The 20,900-nt window shown below is 43.5% G+C and overlaps 1 protein-coding gene across 1 annotated transcript in view; it reads right to left on the bottom strand.

Moving 5' to 3' along the window:
• Positions 1-20,900, bottom strand: part of ADAMTS2 (ADAM metallopeptidase with thrombospondin type 1 motif 2) — a 1,744,160-nt gene that overhangs the window by 126,522 nt on the left and 1,596,738 nt on the right. Inside the window, exon 18 of the mRNA XM_078653324.1 lies at positions 4,646-4,778. Coding sequence (XP_078509450.1) covers positions 4,646-4,778 — 133 coding nt within the window. The remainder of the gene's footprint in view (positions 1-4,645; positions 4,779-20,900) is intronic.

Genomic DNA, 20,900 nt, shown 5'->3' on the forward strand with positions numbered 1-20,900 from the left:
GTGCAGAAACCAGGGCCTCTGAGCAAGGAAAGGAGAGGGCCAGGAGGAGAGCAAGGTGAAAGGCTGGTGCAGGGAGCCAGTGAAGACAGCGTCCTGCTGAGTTCAGCCTCCTTGAGACCAGGAGGGCAAAGGAAATTGCTCCCAGCAGCTGGGGCGCGCCACCAGGAGCAAGAAGAAGCCAAAATGGTACAGATCGGTCCCCTGGGGGCCGAGATATGCCCCCCAGAAGGTAGGCAACCTTGGACCTCTGGCCTGACTGACGCTGAAGTGTGTCCATCATCTTGTACCTTGTACAAAATGATGGACACAAAATAATTGTGTCGAGGGTGGTCACAATAAATTGGTTTCTTATCCTCTTAAAAAATTGATTGAGTAATTGTGGTGCGGGCACTGTGTGTTTTTGCAATTTATTAAAGGGTCTAGCCCTCACCACTTATCTATGGACCTATCCCCTTTTGTTCTTAACAGTCAGGGTTATGTGTCACCAGGGCAGGTGTGCCCATTTTAAATGCTTGTTGAGATAACGGGCTGGGTCGCCACTGGGAGGGTGCCAGTGGGCAAGACCCTCACTTCAGGTTATGTTCAACCCACTGCATTAGGGGGCAAGATGGTGTGCATAAGTGGTGGTACTAGACCCCACCCCCTTGCGGGAGGGGTGGAAATGTTATGCAATGTCACAAAGTAATTCCAACAGCTTATGTTTGTTTGTAAATTGTTGCACAGTATTGAGTAGTGTGTGTGCTCAATAAATGTACTCTTACATTTATAAAGCACAGTACAGACCGGACAATCAATTATTGAGTTTTATTTCTGCATACTGGTAAATGGCGATTACTAGCCCACACCACCTCCCTTGAGTACGCCTTAGACTGCTCTGTAAAGCTACCCTCTGAGAGTCAAGCGCTACAATGGGGTGTTTGGTTACCAGTGTAGGACAAATGTAGTCATGTTATTTGTGCGGGCCACATAGATACTGCCTCGTTTTCCAATACCCATGTTTTGCATTTGAGCTATTTGGGCACATTTAGCACCAGCACCAAGGGTCCAAGACTGGAGGGGCTCCACTTGGGGTGTTAGGACTCACTCAGGCTGAGTCCAGGTGCAGATTCAAGATGACTGGAGCCTTGTATGTCCCTGAGGCTCTGATCAGGAGCCAGCCAACCAGCCTTGGGAGTCACTCTGGTAGTCCTGGGTTCAGCAGTAGAACAGAGCTCAAGCAGCAGGGCAGGCCTCTGAGGGTTCAAGGAAGGCATCAGGCAACAGAGCAGTCCTTCCAGGTGCAGCAAAGCCATCTTCTGAAGTATACAGCAGGCCGCATGCAGTCCTATGAGAGTCCTTCCACACTTCCAGAAAGTGAACTGAAGTGTAGGTCTAAAGGGTTCTATTTTTATACCTGGTGCATTCTTTGAAGTAGGAGAAGTTTCTAGAGAATTCCCTTTGAAGTGCTTGATTTTTCAGGCTTCCCTTGCTGTGGCTCTTGGCTCTCCGTATGAACAACGCAGGAGTGGCAAGTCCTTTGCATGAAGGTAGGGTACCCCCTTTTCAGTTGTAAGTGGGGCTGTGCCCAGCTCCGTCCCCCCATCTTGCCATTGATGGCCCATCCAGACACACCTAATCACTCTATTGTGTGGCTGTCTGAGATGTATAAGCAAAGTCCAACTGCCAGCTACACCCGGTCATGTGACCCAGAAATAGGCTGCATGGGCCAAATAGCGGTACAAAAGGGGGTGGTGATGGACGGAGCATCTGAATCAATCAAACACTCACACCCAGTCAAAAGATATGGGTTTAATCCATCACTGTTCTTTAGCCCACTCTGCCACCCCAGTTCAGACATGGCTATATGCAAATCAGTCTGACCCTGTGCCTCATGGGAACAGTCCAGCCCGAACTGCCAAGCCATGGCTTCCCTGGACCGGAAACAAGCTTCCGAGGACCGGTTTCTGGCATCACAGCCGTTTTCAGCCCGGCTTGCTTGAATCCAGTGGCAAAGTGAGCAAGGGACTCACGTCTGAGCATACCCTGCCACACCTATGGCGGCCAAAAGCGGTACAAAAGGGGGTGGTGATAGACGGAGCATCTGAATCAATCAAACACTCACACCCAGTCAAAAGATCTGAGTTTAATCCATCACCGTTCTTTAGCCCACTCTGCCACCCCAGTTCAGACATGGCTATAGGCAAATCAGTCTGACCCTGTGCCTCATGGGAACAGTCCAGCCCGAACTGCCAAGCCATGTCTTCCCTGGACCGGAAACAAGCTTCCGAGGACCGGTTTCTGGCATTCCAGCCGTCTTCAGCCCGGCTTGCTTGAATCCAGTGGCAAAGTGAGCAAGGGACTCACGTCTGAGCATACCCTGCCACACTTATGGCGGCCAAAAGCGGTACAAAAGGGGGTGGTGATGGACGGAGCATCTGAACCAATCAAACACTCACACCCAGTCAACAGATCTGGGTTTAATCCATCACCGTTCTTTAGCCCACTCTGCCACCCCAGTTCAGACATGGCCATATGCAAATCAGTCTGACCCTGTGCCTCATGGGAACAGTCCAGCCCGAACTGCCTAGCCATGTCTTCCCTGGACCAGAACTGAACTGGGGTGGCAGAGTGGGCTACTGCCACTGGATTCAAGCAAGCCGGGCTGAAGACGGCTGTAATGCCAGAAACCGGTCCTCGGAAGCTTGTTTCCGGTCCAGGGAAGGCATGGCTTGGCAGTTCGGGCTGGACTGTTCCCATGAGGCACAGGGTCAGACTGATTTGCATATGGCCATGTCTGAACTGGGGTGGCAGAGTGGGCTAAAGAACGGTGATGGATTAAACCCAGATCTTTTCACTGGGTGTGAGTATTTGATTGGTTCAGATGCTCCGTCCATCACCACCCCCTTTTGTACCGCATGGGCCAAATAGGGCAGTAAAATGTCAACTTTCTAAAAGTGGCAGTTTCAAAATTGTAATTTTAAATCCAACTTTACTATTAAAACAGGCTTTTAAATTACAATTCCTCAGCCACTAAACATGAAATGTGTGCCTGTTCCCAATCAAACATTAGCATTTATTAAATGTAATAAGGCAACTCAATCTTATCCTATGGGGGAGGTAGGCTTTACAGTAGTGAACAACGAATGTGGGAGTTTTTCTCTACCAAGACATATAAAAATTAAAAGTACATGTCCAGCCCTGCAAGTAAATTAAATGTACCAATTAGGTGTGGGTCATCTTTACCATGTCTGAAGGAGAGTGCACAATCACTTTTGCGCTGGTTAGCAGTGCTAAAGTGCATTGGGTCCTAAAGCTAACAAACATAAATTCAGCAGACAGGAGGGGTGAAGGCAAAATCTTTGGGTGAATACTACGCCAAGCTTGTCAGGTCTAACAGACCTCCTTACCCATAGAGTTTCCACACCCACTATTCACTTCTTGACTGCAATTACTGATATGAGGTTCAATATCATACATTATGTAGAGTTGCACTCCTAATCCTTCTGAAGAATTTTTTATAACAGTTGTAGCACAGAAAATGAAATGCATGACCAACCCAAATTAGGAACCCAGAAGATACATTCATACAGCATGTGAAACAACACACAAGCTTTAAATCCAGAGTATTACAACATAAGCTGCCCAAGCTTAAAGAGGAGATCAGAGAGTGTCCAAAACTAAAATATACAAATGCTAGATGCCTCACAGTAGAAATGACTGAGAGTGACAGAAACAGGTTTCACTCCACACCAAGTGGCAGAAACGAAAAACTGGAGAGGGTGCAGATCAATGTGACCTCTGTACAAGGAACTCAGGGCCAGATGTATCAACATACCCTTTTGCGATTTCTAAATAGCGATTTTTAAGGAATCGCTATTTAGAAATCGCAAAATGGTATATATGTAGAAATTCGCTATTTTTTAGCGATTTCTTAAAATTCCTTAATTGCGATTAGTAAATTGCTAATCGCAATTAAGGAATAATTTCCCATTCATTTCTATGGGCCAGGAGGCCCATAGGAATGAATGTGAAATTATTCTCAATTTGCGATTCGCAAATTGCTAATCGCAAATTGAGAATAATTTCAAGGGTGCAGGGGTGTCTCAAGAACAACCTGCTGCACCCCTGAAAATGACATGTGTGCGCATATGGCGCACATACATGCCCTAAGGGCATGTATGACCGTCACATGTCACCTTTGGAATTTTCAAAAAGTGCTTTTTTGAAAAAATTCGCAAATTACCACCAACAACAAGTTGGTGGTAATTTGCGATTTCTTAGCCGAAATTCGCAAAGCTCAAATGCTACATACATAGCATTTAAGGAATCACAATTTGCGATTCCTTAAATGCTTGCGCAAAATTAAGGAATCGCAAATTTAGCGATTCCTTAATTTTGTCTTGCGATTTTTTCATACATCGCAATTCCCGTATTTTTTTGTCGCAAATGCTGCTATTTTGCGATTCGCAGCGTTTGCGACAAAAAAAAGGCTTGATACATCTTCCTCTCAGTTTTAAGACAGGAGAAGCTGTTGCCAGTCCTGCCATTTGGCGGTAGGTTACGCACATGTTAAGAATGGGAGAGAGCAAAGATGAAGGGGTGCATTGTCTTCTAAAAACACAACGGTAGGCAGTTCATACAAGTCTTAATCTTTAGTAGTGCTTACATTGGTTGAGAACATTCCTGCAAATTGCAAACTCTCCGAATTGGCTTCAGTTTCTGGATAGATTCACAATAACTTCGATGAACCATTTTATGATCAGTTTTCCTTCGACATCCGTATTTTGTAAACTGAGAACCTTGAAAAATATACATTTATGGTCAGTTTTGAATTGCAAGGTGAAGATAACAATGAGCAGACAGAGCATTAGAGATAATGTCCAAAAATGTCTTTTAAAGTGCAGTTTGTATCCACCAGTTTTTAAATGCAAAGTATAATAAACAATTAGCATATTGGACAAGCAAATCAATTTTCCCTGTGTTTCTGCTATAACCTTATTTATGCATACAGGTATATGTAGGATAATAAAACAGTTAGGATGCCATCCCTAATTTAAGATTACTAGCCACTTGCTTAATTTTGTTCCTACTCTAAGAGGTATAAACTATAAACAAAGAGGCGCAACAGTATGAGATCATATCGAGAAGTATGTCATGTATTATATAATACACATCACAGAGAGGGGTACTCAAAGATTTTAATGTCTGTATAAAATAAATATTTCTAGATATAACCCTTGGTTTATCAAATCAAACAATGTTATGATATGTTATGTTAAATATTTATAAAGCACTCAAATCACACTGGGGCATCTCGACGCTAACTAGGCAAGCTGTACTGAGAGTTTAATAAGCCAGGATAAGATAAGTTTCTTGTTAAAACAAAAAAGCTTTCAGCTGTTTCCTGAAGATGCTGTAGCTTGGGATTTTGCGTAAAGCCGGAGGGAGCTCATTCCAATATCGTGGAGCAAGATATGAGAAGGCTCTACCCCCAGTGCGGACAAGGCGAATTCGGGAAACCTGCAGGAAATCCTGAGTACTAGATCTAAGGTTCCTGCACGGAGAAAATTGTAATAGTTGTTTCCGCATATATAGGGGACCTCTTTCATTCAATGCGTTATATGTCAGGAAGCAGATCTTAAAAAAAGATCTTTTCTTCACTGACAACCAGTGCAGTTCCCTTAATAAAGGAGCTGAAGATGAGCCTGCGGGACAATTTAAAATCATTCTAGCTGCAGGATTTTGTACTACTTGGAGTTTGGCCAGAAGGGTCTCTCCCACTTCAGCCAACAAAGCATTCCCATAGTCAAGGTGACTAATAACAATGGCCTGGACTAAAGTTCTGCGGTGAGGGGTGGGCATATAGGGTAGGATTTTCCTTAGAAGCCGGAGCCCATAATAGCACAAACTCATCGTAGCAGCTATGTGATCCTTCATACTTAAAGCCCGATCTAATCTTAAACTCAGATTTTTTACTGCCTGTTTGGGGGAGGGGGCCAGGCCCAACCGAGCATGCCACCAGTCCTCCAACCAATTGTCCATGGCTTTACCCATGAGCATAACCTCTGTTTTTTACGGATTCAACTGGAGACAATTTGCTGTCATCCAGTTGGAGATGGCAAGCATACGGGTGCCAAAGCGGATTTTGTCGAGCTCTGCGTTTGGACCGATGGTAAACATAAACTGCGTATCATCAGCATACGAGATGATCTCCAAACCCAGACGCACGACTATCTCTGCCAACGGAGCCATGTATAAATTGAAAAGAGTTGGGCTTAGACAGGAGCCCTGCGGAACACCCTTGTTGAGATGCATTTTCGCCGAGGTATAAGGTCCCAGCATAACTGTTTGGGTTCTCTCAGACAAAAAGTGCTTGAGCCACTTGAGAGCAACCCCCTTGATACCACAGGAGAAAAATCTCTCCACCAGCTTAGAATGTGAGATGGTATCGAAAGCTGTGGAGAGATCTAGGAGGATCAGAATTACTGAGCCTCCCGCATCTATAGTCTGTCTGAGAGAGTCGGTCACGGCCAGAATTGCAGTCTCTGTGCTAAAACCTGGCCGGAAACCCGACTGCAAGGGATCCAAAAGATGGTTATCTTCCAAGTAAGAACTTAATTGTCGGTTAATAATACCTTCCAATATTTTGCTCAACAAAGGTAGCAAGGAAATAGGACGGTAATTACCAAGGATTAAAGGATCAGCCATAGTTTTTTTTAATATAGGGCGCACAAATGCCTCCTTTCAAATGGCTGGGATAGTACCAGTATGAATTGAATGATTAAATATATCTCGAATTACCGGGGCACAACTTGTGGCTAGCAGCGCCATTGTTTTTGGAGGGTAAAGATCTGACGGTGACCCAGATTTGGCGGCAGCAAGACCTTTTATGACCTCCTCCGTTGTGATCAATTCAAAACTGCTAAAAGAACTAACTACTCTCTCATTCTGCTCCTCAGATACAATGGAGAATACCGCGTCGTGTGGGACTGATGGAAGAAAGTTCTCATCATTTTTCTCATGGAAATAGGACGCCAAGGAGTTACATAGATCCTGTGATTCAACAGGTGCCTGACTACAGACTTTAGGAGATACAAAATCCCGTACTATACTAAACAGTATTTTTGGAGAGTTACTAGCATTTTCAATATGGTTGAGGATAAACCGGCGTCTAGCCCCTTTTAAGTTAAGGTGGTATTTGGCTAGAGCCTGTCTATAGAGAAAACTGTTTTTGTGAGTCTTACTAGAGCGCCACGTTCTTTCCAGATGCCTGCAACTGTTTTTTTCCATTTTGAGTTCCACAGTATACCAAGGGCCGCCGTTAAATAGGGCTCCGTTTCTTTTTTGGTATGACCGCAGCTAGGGCTGTTTCCAAGGCAGTATTAAATGCCTCCAACTTTATAGATACTTCCCCAATGTTAGTTACCAGTTCTGGGGAAAAAGCCTTGTTGAATGGCTCTAGGGAGAGATTGCGCCAAGTCCTACTCTGTTTAGGAATATGTCTAACGAGGTGTTTAGAGCTCTTCTGGCACGACTGCTGAGTATAGATCGAGATCATAGAGTGATATAACTAAGAAAGGGGATCAGGAGGGTCACATCTTAACTGGTCTATGTTGGAGAAGACCAAATCTGATAGGTGACCTGCTCTATGCGTGGCAGCTTCGACCCTCTGGGTAAGTCCCATTAGTTCAAGAGAGGCAGGAAGTTCATTGACCTTGGGATCGGTAGAATTTTCCCCACTAAAATCTCCAAGCAGGAGAAATTTGTTAGCAGCAAGTACATGTAGGGCAAGATGTTCCACCAAAAGATCTATAAATTTGGCTCTGGGACCTGGGGGCCGATAAACTAAGGCACCATACCAGCTGTTGGAAGCAGACAAAGAGACTTTAAAGATTCCTAGTTCTAAATGGTCATTACTGACCGTGAAAACCCAGTTCACGACTAGGTGATTTTTTAAGGCAATGGTGATACCTCCTCCAGTTTTAGTCTCTTTGTCCAGATGAATAAGTGTATAATTCTTTGGTATGGCCAGGGTAATCATAGGGTGGTTAGAGGGGCACAACCATTTTTGGGTGAAAAAACAGACAGCAGTGTCATGCGAAACAATCATGTCCCATATTTCAAATGTGTGTTTGGCAAGAGATCTAACGTTGCACATAATATATTTCTGACTCTTAGTAGCTGGTTCTAGTTTTTTCCCAAGGGATTGAAGATCCTCTGCAGGCGTTGCCATTTGAAATTGACAGTGATTGCAGGTTACTGGGCCTGAAATGCGGTAAATTCTGAGCACAGTTCGCATAGGAGTGATTATTAACTTTTGCCAATATTTTGATTTCAATTAAAAATTCAGCTGAATAACATATGGGGTCTGTATTCAACAAGTATCGCTAAATCCAAAAACACTAGTGTACAGCAAAGATTGTTGCTCCAATTGACTTTGGAGTGATTAAGGAGTAGTCCTCACTTATAGATATGTGAACTGAACTTCTCTAGGCAGTATTTATTTGTTATATTATTTAGACAAGAAAATCTATCCTTGGTGCCTAGTTTTCTTTTTGCCCAGTATAGGGGCAAAAAGACTGCTTGGTCTAAAGGGGGTGGGGGCTACGACCGGCCCGCCCAAACCCCACTCTTTTATCTTTTTTTAAAAACAAAAAGCAAACTTTCCTGGTATCTAGCGGGCTTTTAGTTCCCCAGGGGGTCAGAACGACTGTTCGAGATCTTAGTGTGTGGGGCAATTGCCCTTGCTGGGGAGGTACTCCCTCCTCCTTTCAACTCTCTGGTGTCTAGCGGGTTGATTCTTGCATCAGGATAACCCTCATAAAGCAATCCACGATCAGGGATTGGTAGAGAGATGTACAATTGGAAAGGATTTAATCTCTCATTTGCAATGGTATCTCTCCTGTTGTGATCACTACTCATAGAGCTGTATTTTGCCCCAGAGCACCAAACACAGTGAAAAGAGAAGGAGCAGAACAGTAAATTCGTTTTTTATTTAGAAAATCATTCGATAGAAAACTGACAAATCACAACCAGCCTGCTTACAACCTGGCAAACAGAAAAAATTAGATCGTAGCCTAAATTGAAAATTTTCCTGTGTGTTAAACTCCAATGGAGGAGCATCACAGAGGCAAGGAACCAAAAAACACCCTCCGATGCATACCTTCTTGACACAGTTGACAGTCAAAAGGAGCATCTTTTCATACTGCAAAGAGTGGACTGGGGGGGGTTTCCCATCTTGAATATTTCAGATGTGTCCTGAACATAAAATTCTTTTTGAAAAATATAAGTGCCTTAAATGCACTTAAAGGTAGTCAATGCAATGCACTTCCAGCCTCAGAGATGTGATCTTCATATATTTTAGAATGTTCCAACCACAACCAGGAAAGCTTTGGAACCAGTCCCTTTACCTTAAATTAGGTATTGTGCCACTTTAAGTATTAAACACAAAATCAACCAACATATTTCTCAATATGGAAGAACCGTTAGGCAGTACCATGGCAAACACATGACGTCAACTCTTCAAGGTCAGCTTTCTGCTCTTACCATGTGTGGTATTTCTCCTATGCTTGTCTTTTGTGAAAGATCCCTGGTATCCATTGCTTAATTTGAGCTGGTGATTTCCGGTGCTCAGCACCAGCACTTAATCATCAACACCGGCATTTTTCATGAGCACAAGTGAAGGACACATTAATTTACGGTAGCCACGGGGAGATTAGGTGATTTGCCCAGAATCACAGGATGTTGAGCCGACACCGAGGCTTGAACCTGGTTTCCTGGCTCCAAAGTCAGCAGCTCTGCCCATTATGCCACACCCTCTCCCAACTTTCATGGTTAGTTGTTGGTTTTGTTTTAGGCGGGGCTAACAGGGGAATTGGGCTGGTACAAGATGCCTCCTGATGAGAGCCCCAGCACTTATTTTATTACAAATTAACCACTGCAGGTGTCCCTGAAGGACAACTATGCAGTCATTTGCAAAAAGGCCCTACCCCCAGCGTGGCTGCTATATCGAATATAAGCACTGCTCTGAGTTCCTCAGACACTTCACAGCCAGATCCAATTCCACATGTTCTTAAGTCAGTTACACACTATTGTCTTGCCTGTCTTTCCTCGACTCCCTTCTCATCTGTGGTTATTCCCTGTCAGAAAGCAAAGCTTATGTAGTTGATTTCCTCATGTTGCTATTTCTTTGTTACATATACCTAACAACATTATTTTATTTTTATTGATTTTAAGTTCCTTCAAAATGTCAGGCTTCCCTAGTCTATTCTGATAGCTCTAATGTAACACTTTCTTATGTTTTCTTTGTAATTAATGTATTTTATGTTAATTTAGTTCAAGTGATTCATACTTTTTTGTCCCTAACTGTATATCTAATGGTATTAATCACATTTAAAAATATGTAGTTTTGAAAAACCAATTCTATGACTTTAATTGATTGAATACCTTCTAGTAATTTACCTTTTTTGTTTGTTTTCAAGATAGCGAATCTACCAAACTATCGACTTTTGCTTTTTCATTACATTGTACAATATAGTATTAATTTACTCGTGATGTTATTAATCTAGCTTAATCTAACTTTAAGATTACATAACAACATCTATATAATCTACATTCATTTTATAACGTTAGTATGTATTGGAATCACACATGATGAACTGGTGAATGGGCAGATGGTTGCCAATCAGATGGTAGACAATGAGGAAAGGTACAGGGGTAAGGATATGACGAGACATGGATGAATGGTTGCCCCGACATCAGAGCTTTATCGCTAATACTTACACTGCATTCAGTTATAGCAGTAAAAAAACAGGAGGCCGTAAGAACAAGCAGACTCTGGAAGTATGCCATCTACATCACCAATTTTGATGTCAGCACAACACAGTACTGAATGATTGCACTCTTAGGGCCTTATTACGATGAGGCTCGGAAAGCCTCACAGTGGTTTCATTTCCGACCACTGCATTACAATGCAGGTGGTCCCATTTCGGGTGGATTCCGGCGGGCTCCCATTAGGATTATGTGCCAGTCTCCGACAGGCTTTCCAGTTCAGGCTTTCCGATATGGAAAGCCTGTCGGAAAGCGAGTTTGGGGGCCCCTAGCAGGGCCCCTTTCCCCTGCGGCCTCCAGTTGGGGCCGAGGGGGTACCTATGGTGCCCCCCTATTAATCCTTGCACCATGTGGCAGGCACCTTGGGGTTCCGGCCACGCGGTGCAGGGATTAACAGAATCTCCCATTTCTCTATGGGAGCTTGTGCTCTGGCCGGTTTATGACTGAAGCACAAACTTCCGTTGAGAATGTGCGGTCACGTTGTGATTGCGATGTTGGGACTGCCGACCAGAGGTCAGTCGGTCCCAAAACCGCAACGGTGTTGGTCGGAGCCTCCAACCGACATCGTAATTGAGCCCTATATCTGGAGGCCTGAGAGGTTCCAAAGTATGAGAACAGTACCTCAATGTGTGGCACGACCGAGATCATCAGTGTAAGTTTCAAATAAGCCTGTGCTTCCTGTGTGGTGTACAATAATGGTTAATTAATTTTTGTATTTGACTAATCCATATATCATGTTAAGTAACAGCTTTGGATATCAACTACAATTCCCTCGGTTTCTACTTGGTTAAGTTGATCGAAATTTACACATATCACTGGCAATTTCTTTTATGGCTGCACAATAGAGATCTTTGCTACCGTTACCCGTTTGCATATTAGAGATGCATGCGCTACTAATACTTGATCAAGATGGCCGGCATTTGCGCTTTACACAGAGACTCATGCACACCCATATGGTGTGTTGCATCTCTTCTCTATTTCTAATATAATTCGGCATGGAGTGCTCGGTTCGGGTTAGAGCATCAACTCAGAGAGACCCTACATAGCGGTATATCACCACTTTTCGGTAAATTAGGTAAGAACCTTGCAGATGATCCCCCTCGAACTGCAATTATTCTAGCGTCCATTTGGACACTCGCTAACAGGAGAAGTTCAGAACACCCATCGCCATGTATACAATGATATTGTATCAGTGTAGGAAATGTTATTGATTTATTCCCATCATGTCTTTAGATTATCCAAATGACTAAATTGAAGACGTTCAGTCTCTTGGAGGGGGAGTTCTCCATTATAGGTATGATCCTTATTCTTCTCCTTTCACTTGAACCCAATGACTTAAGGGGCAGGACCATTGGAAATTAAAAGTCCAGTAAATTGGCACTTGTGACAGGTACTGAAGTGTCCCTAGGTAAGCCATGTTTTTCAACATATAAATTAATGTAGCACTTCCATCCTTATTATAAACTTCACTAACACTGTATCAAACTTATAGTTCCCAGAAATTCTTGCCCTGAAGAGACCCCGACACCCTTAGTGGGGACGAAACGTTGTTGACAACTAATAAAGGATAATACTAGAACATACTCTAGGACCTTAATGATTGAATCAGAATCCTTAAAGAACATTCATTGAATTCCAATAACTGGCTTTCTGATATAGTAACTTTGTGTTCTATCACAAGTTGGTTATGGTCACTTTACTGGGGTCACAAAAGTCACTTTCCATTACTTTTTTCACAAGTATGCAACTAGTATCAATTTGTGTTGTGTTATGTGAGTGTATGCTTTTACAAAGAAGTGTGCATTTACAAATAAACATCGGCCACTTCGGCTGAAGTGAGTGTTAACTCATTTTTTGGCTACTTTTCTCTAGTTAAAGAACTGAAGCGACACTAAAATGTGCAAATTAATTTGAACATATTGATTGCATCACACTTATTTTAGGCCGGTGATAAAGTTGTTACCAAAAGTCATATATTTGCAAAACGGAAAAATCTTTGTTCAAAATGAGTTCCTTGTGAACGATTGTGCTGAAGCTGATGTACGTCCTGTGTGCCATAGTGAAATTGAGCCCCTTTACTCTACTTCTGCCTCCAGACATTTACCTCTCTGACTTTAAGGTGCTTGTAGCATCTTTAAAACATGCACTTGAAAGGTCTTAGACCAAGGCGACACCATTGGGTACAATATACAGAGCACCTCAAAATTAACCATCTATCACTCTGACACATAATGCAGTTGGGAATTAGGAGCAGGTCTGAAAGTATCTTTGGAAAACCAAATATATTGGCAATATCAGTGGCGAGTGGTATTACCATGAACCTTAAGGTCGAGAAGCACCAAGGAAAGCAGCTGTGAGTCACCAAAGCAGCAATACAGTCTTGGCAAGTCATTTATGTGTAGTGAAAATCGCAGGAGTCGAAAAAATGTCTGCTCAAAGCTATACTGGTGCTGATGTTAGCCATCAGCTTTTTTCCACACTGCATTAAAGAACACAGACAAATGTTGAGCATAATTTAGAAATATCCATTCACAATCACTTTTCACCCAAAGTTGTATCTCTGTTGTCTCAGAAAGTACCTAAAGGAGTAGCATAGGTACTGAGCATGGTGGCAGGGAGTTAAATCTACTTAATCAAATGGCTCAGTGGGACAGGTCACAATACATCACTGTAATAGTAAATTGGATCGTCACCCAAGCACCATCTAAGTACTTTTGGTGCCCTGGGTTAGACATATTTTTTCGGGGCCCCTTATCAGACCAACTTTAAAATTATTACCACTTTTCAGTTAATTTAAAACCACAAAATGTCAATCTTTACTGAATTGTACATTAACATTTCTGAAAAAGGGCACACATAAATAGCCAAAAGCTCAAGCCGCCCAGCATCAGCTGGACCAAGAGCACCAAAGAAAGTTAGAGCAAGCTTTGCTCCAGGCCATTCTTTTTTGTGCTTGTATATTTTTTGTCTTGCTATATTTTACATGGAATGACTAACCATCCTATTCCTCCAATTGTTGGAAAAACAATGATTTGGTGCATTTTTTAGTGTGCTAGTTTATATTAGAACGTTGTAATGTGGAGCACTCCATAGAATACAATAGAGTGCTCCGTTCTTCTATGGCTACGGGCCCGCAGAGCAACATTCCAATGTTGCTTTTGTTCACAGCTGTTGCTATGAACAAAGACCTCTCGAGACCGAGGGGATTTAAACCCCCTTGGGCTTCGAGGGGCCTTTGTTTTATTAGTTAGAACATTCTGCCCTCTAATGGCAGAATGTTCTAATAGCCTTATAGCCCTTCATAGCTATGCTATACCAGCCATTAATGTCCCCCTCCCTTGTTAAAGGCCCTAGCCTTTGGCTCAGGCCTTTAACGCTGGAGCGGGCGGTTAATGTCCGGTATAGCCTGCTATGGCGGACTATAAGGCTATAATATTGTATTGGTTGGCTTGGATGGTATTTTACCAATCCAAAGCTGTAACACTGTGCCTGGAGTGGTAAAAGGCTTTTGCCATTTTCCAGCTCAGCATGGATAGCACTATATTAATCCTAAGCTTAAAGACTTTGCTGTAGAAATGGCAAAAGAAGTTGTTCCTTTCTATCTCGGCGTGGATGGCACTGTGCTAATCCTACGCTTTTATTTGCATTATATATATATATATATATATATATATATCTGGCTAAAGAGAAAGACCGCCTGGTCGAAACTCGTCACCAATAAACATCTCCATACACGGACACTGGAGTGCGAGTCATTTGTATTTCCGTGTGAAACCTTACTGGAAATCCTTTTGGATATATATATATATATATATATATATATACTAGCAGCCCGTCCCGACGTTGTCCGGGTATGAAATAGAATGTGTGTAATGTGTGTATTCAGATACGGTCATTCGCATGTTCCCCCGCTTGAGGCCCAGCTGCATCCCTGGTTGATGTTAGCAGGCGCGTGTCCCCCCCGCTTGTGGCCCAGCTGCAGCCCTGATTCATGTTAGCAGGCGCATGTAATAAGTGTAGTGATCCGCCGCCTGAGCCCGGCTACAGCCCTGGCTGATGTTAGCAGGCGCGTGTAATTTGGTTAAATGTGATAGTTCAGTAACAGCGCGCATGAGAGGCTGCAGTAATTGTTCCCGCAGACACGCTCAGTCACGTGTGCACCCGCTTGAGGGCTAGCGGCGACCGTCTAACAATTAGAATTGTGTGAGTCTTGAATGATTGTTTCCCGCTGTTCTTATTTTTTTATGACCCACACCGACGCTCTTCGGCCCTGAGTGCTTTTTAGACGCACCCAGGCCAAGCTACACACTGCGTTCGGCCCTTTCAGACGCACCCAGGCCAAGGCATACACTGCATTCGGCACCCCCAGTCTGTGTGAGACAACGGGCAGTCCCCAAGGGAGTCTTGCGAATGGTTACTTACCACGCTTCGAGGTGAACACCTTTGTGACGCCCCCAACACGTGGCCACAGCAGACGCTCTGATTAATGTACGACCCAAATGGCATGAAGTGCGGAAAGTAGCACACGCCCCCAGCGTTGTCATGCCCCCAGCGTGCCCCTTGATGCGGCGCAATTGGCGCTTCACATGGCATGAAGGGCGGACACACGCCCACAGCACGGACACATGCCCACAGCGTATGTCACGGCCCCAGCGTGTCATGCTCCCAGTGTGCCCCTTGATGCGGCGCAATTACGACTCACATGGCATGAAGGGCGGAATGTACCACACGCCCCCAGCTTTTGTCACGCCCCAGCACACGCCCACAGCAGAAGGCAGACACGCCCACACGGGACTACTTTGCTGGCACGGTTCTTTTACCTTTTAAGTGTATATGGTGGCCGTCTGCATAGCCTATGTCCTTCTGCTGCAACTGTCCTTTCCAACGCTGTATTGGGTGTTGTGATTGGTGCTGTGGTCACTGAGATTACCCGCCTCAAGGCTTTGGACACTCTCTTTATAATATTAGTATATATATATATATATATTTAGATGTACTGATATATGTGGAAGCCAATCGATTAACATCTACCCTACACCGTAAACCCACATCTGGCAACACCTTATTACATGCCTCTAGTCTCCACCCCAAACACACTCTTCACAGTATCCCTCTTGGTGAAATCCTAAGAATTAAGCATATTTGTAGCTCTACGTCTGATTTTGATAAATGTGTCAATGACCTTAGAACTCGCTTTCAGGAACGTGGATATTCCAATCGGACTTTCAACCAAGCTTTGGCTAAAGCAAGGTTGAGAAGCAGAGAGAGTCTATTACAGATGTCTGATCCTGACTCAGATAATGCTGAGTTTCCCATTCATTCCAATACACTTGCAAACACCTGTCCCAGATTCATCACTGCCTACAGCAGTGATGAGAAAGCCATCAAAAGGATTATCCACAAAAATTGGCCAATCATTCTAACAGATAACATCCTGAGCCCTACCTTACCAGAAAAACCAATCGTAACGTTCCGTAGGGCTAGAAATATGGGTGCATCTTTAGATGTTAGCAGCCCAGAATTAAAACAAAAGGATAACTGGTTAAAGGCCAAATCCGGTTTTCGCAAGTGTAGCCATTGCAGGGCATGTAAATTTGGTGAAAATAAGACACATTATCGTACACCATTTAGTCCCACAGAGATCCCAATAAAGGGTTGCTATGATTGCAAAACTGATTTTGCAGTCTATGTTCTGACGTGCACCTGTGGGCTGCACTACATCGGTAGCACTAAAGCACAGGTGCACGTCAGAATCTTGCAACACCTCAGGGCAATACTGCATACTGATCCTTCCTACCCTGTAGCCCACCATTTTGCAGCTAGACATAATAAGGATCTTAACTGCCTTAGGTACTTTGTGGTAGGATCAGTATTGCCCTTACGGAGAGGAGGCAACAGAGAGTTGTTTCTGCGACAACTCGAAACACGGTTTATCCTAGAGTTCGATAGCAAATGGCCGAATGGCCTCAACAACACTGAAGATTTTTATAATTTTCTGTAATGTCACTACAAATTCACATAACATCTCATAGGATCCGGTTGGCCTTTTTTCACCTCCCTCTTCCAGTTGTAACTCTATGTCTGTGAACTCTGTAGAATATTCCACTGTCAGTTTCTGTAATATATATATATCTCTCTAACACAATGAGTAGTCAGGTTCCCTGTTGCTCATTCCTGCACCGAATGATGGAATTGTATCGATTACCACTACTTATGATAATCAATAGATAGTCAGGTTCCCTGTTATCTATCAGAGTCTGATATCCATAACTGTTTGCACTTTACATATGTATAATAATATGAATTTTCTTTTATGCATGTGTCATATAACTTTGTGCAATGATTCGATTTGCGCCCCTCTTACCATTTTAAGATCAATGGTATATTTACTTTTCCCTCTCTTTAATCAAATTTTCTCACTATTTAAATTATTTATACACTTACTGTTATATTCTTTTAGGAAAAATAATATTCTGATGAAATGATTGTTTTTAGAATTGCATTTTTAGATTGAATAATAGTTTCTGTTTGTATGACGGGTAACTTATTGTTTTTTCATAGTGCATTCTCTTACATTTACAATACAATGAATTTTACTGTCTTTTAGAATATACAGTTTGCACTTTATCTCTAGCCTCTTTGCACACTAGGCAGGGTTGTCCTAGCTTTTTTGATTATTAGTATTATAGCACTGTTCGGCCCTCTTTGTTGATACGATCTCAACTTTCCCACTTTTTTATTATTGTCTATAATGATAGAAAGCAGACTTACATTATCATTAACTTTAAAGTGTACAACATTGTTTAGTGATTTTTGTTCTTACGAAACTGGATTTAACCAGTCACTACATCACTGTATGGAATTTATTCCGAGATATGCTTTCATGTATAATCATCAAATATATCGCTACAGCCCTGGTTGATGTTAGCAGGCGCGTGTAATGTCGTTGAATGAGAGAGTTATCAGCCGCGGGTAAATCAGTTTAATGAGAGAGTTGAGTGACAGCGAGTAGGAGAGGCTGCAGTAATTGTCCCAGCAGACACGCTCATTTGCGTGTTCCCCCGCTGGAGGCCCAGATGCAGGCCTGTTTGATGTTATCAGGCGCATGTAATAAGTGTACTGATCCGCCACCTGAGCCCGGCTAGAGCCCTGGTTGATGGTAGTAGGCGCGTGTAATTTCGTTGAATGAGAGAGTTATCAGCCGCGGGTAAATCAGTTTAATGAGAGAGTTGAGGGACAGCGAGTAGGAGAGGCTGCTGTAATTGTCCCCGCAGACACGCTCATTTGCGTGTTCCCCCGCTGGAGGCCCAGCTGCAGCCCTGGTTGATGTTATCAGGCGCATGTAATCAGTGTACTAATCCGCCACCTGAGCCCGGCTAGAGCCCTGGTTGATGGTAGTAGGCGCGTGTAATTTCGTTGAATGAGAGAGTTCAGTAACAGCGCGTAGGAGAGACTGCAGTATCGTTACTTACCAGGCATTCAGGTGAACGCGTTTGTCACACCCCCAGCACACGGCCACAGCAGACGATCTTCTGATTAATGTACGACCCACATGGCATGAAGGGCGGAACGTAGCACACGCCCCCATCGTTTCTCATGCCCCTAGCGTGCCCCTGGATGCGGCGCAATTGCGTTCACATGGCATGAAGGCCGGACACACGCTCCCAGCTTTTCTCACGCCCCCAGCGTGTCACACCCCCAGCGTGCCCCTTGATGCTGCGCAGCAACATAATTGGCGCTTGTATGTACGACTCACATGGCATGAAGGGCGGACACACGCCCTCAGTGTTTGTCACGCCCCCAGCACACCCCACAGCCTACAATGTGATGGCCGTACTACACGCCCCCAGCCAACGCCCACAGCACAACACAGACACGCCCACAAGGGACTACTTTGCTGGCACAGTTCCTTTACCTTTTAAATGTATAGAGGAGTTGCCCTAACGACTAAGGCGTTCAACCTCGGACCTGGGGATCTGGGTTCGAGTCTTGGTAACCACGCCAAACATCCTGTGATTCTGGGCAAATCACTTAATCGCCCCGTGCCTAACAAAAATGAATGTGTGTCCTCATGTAGCATAACTGGTGCTATGTAAAGCGCTCTGATACCTGATTCAGTTCGGGTCAAGTTCGCGCTATATAAAACTCTGCAAAAAAAAATATATATATGGTGGCCGTCTGCATAGCCTATGTCCTTCTGCTGCAACTGCCCTTCCCAACGCTGTATTTGGTGCTGTGGTTACTGAGATTATCCGCCTCAAAGGTTTGGGCTCTCTCTTTATAATATTAGTATGGATGGATAGTATGGATTTTTTGCAATTTTTTAATACATTTTTTTATCCGTCTGCGTAGCCTAGTTCCTTCTGCTGCAACTGCCCTTTCCAATGCTGTAGTGGGTGTTGTGGTTGGTGCTGTGGTTACTGAGATTACCCGCCTCAAAGGTTTGGGCTCTCTCTTTATAATATTAGTATGGATGGATAGTATATAGTATAGTATGGATTGTTGCAATTTGTTTATACATTTTTTTATCCGTCTGCATAGCCTATGTCCTTCTGCTGCCACTGCCCTTTCCAACGCTGTATTGGGTGTTGTGATTGGTGCTGTGGTTACTGAGATTACCCGCCTCAAAGGTTTGGGCTCTCTCTTTATAATATTAGTATGGATAGTATAGTATGGATTTTTTGCAATTTTCTTTATACATTTTTTTAACCGTCTGCATAGCCTATGTCCTTCTGCTGCAACTGCCCTTTCCAACGCTGTATTGGGTGTTGTTATTCTCTCTTTATAATATTAGTATGGATATATATATTTTTTTTCCACAGCAGAGAAATGTAGGCAATCCCACACACACACACACATATATACATACAGCACTTACAACTTTAGCTTTAAAATTGTCAGATATTCATAATCATAAATAAATTCCCTTTCACAATTCGCATTCTCGATGCAACATGAAAAATCAAACCACTAATCCCGTATTTTCTTCATTACATTGAGAGAAATCTGATAGTTTTGTCTTTGATTCTCTTCCCCTGCCTTGCTCTGACTTTTCCCTTTTTGTGTGTGTACTTCTCTGCTAAGACCAAGACCTCTGGTGCTATAAAGTAAGAGAAATGGGAGCCGGTAGGAGCCAGGCTGGACTGGTAAGTCCGGGCAATCCCCCGGTAGGCTGGATGGGGTGAGGGTTGGACAAGGGGGCGGTTCTGTTTTCCATGCTGGCAGCTGCCCCCTCCCCCCTCTCTTCCTATTATTCCCTCTCTGTCTTGCTCCTCACTTACTGAAAACCGTGACTTGAAGAAATGGTTCACAACCTCTCTTTCCTTCTTATATTTAGTTGCTTCCCTGTGAAATGGAGCCAAAAAAGAAAAACACTTGCAAGAAAAGCCCTTTTTCTGACATTTTTCCATTCCAAAGTGCAGCCTCAGGATGGAGAGAACTAAAAGGTTTTAAATATGAAAAATAAATACATAACTAAATAAAGCAAGACAGAGTGGTTGCAAAGTGGCCAGATTGGTGTTATTCACATCCAAACACATTAGCCTCACTTTACAGACTTTGCAGTGAAGTGCTACTTTTGTTTTCTCGTCTTTCTTTGAACAGCACTGTTGTCCCCAGGTGGGGAAGTGCCCCATCCTTGGATGTATTGTAATACCTGGATGATGGGTGGATTGGAAAACAAAATGTGTACCATGGCTCTGTGTTTATGGACGTGGTCTTTTTAAACCAGACTGTTTATGTTTTGTAAGGATATAAGCAATGGACATTGAAACGGTTCCCCTCAGGGCCCTGTACAGTGTGACCAAACTGGGTACCTACTTTGGGTGGGTCCTTAGTATTTGCAAGTATATTATGGCTTTAAAAAAACTTGCTGCCTCCTTCCTTGCCGCCAGCACTTTTCAGCAACAATAAAAATGTCATGATAACTTTGGGGATTAATGTTCTTCCTGGAGAGAGATCGAAGTGTTGTCTAGTGGAAGCGTTGACTCCTGGAAAGGTAGCACAGAGGGTTAATGTGCCTGCTGCAAAGAACATGCAGATCACAAAGTGCACATAATGTTAACTAGGTTAGTAGCTTACTGCTTTTGTCA

This window comes from Lissotriton helveticus, chromosome 7 (assembly GCF_964261635.1).
Source record: "Lissotriton helveticus chromosome 7, aLisHel1.1, whole genome shotgun sequence".
Classification (NCBI taxonomy): Eukaryota; Metazoa; Chordata; class Amphibia; order Caudata; family Salamandridae; genus Lissotriton; species Lissotriton helveticus.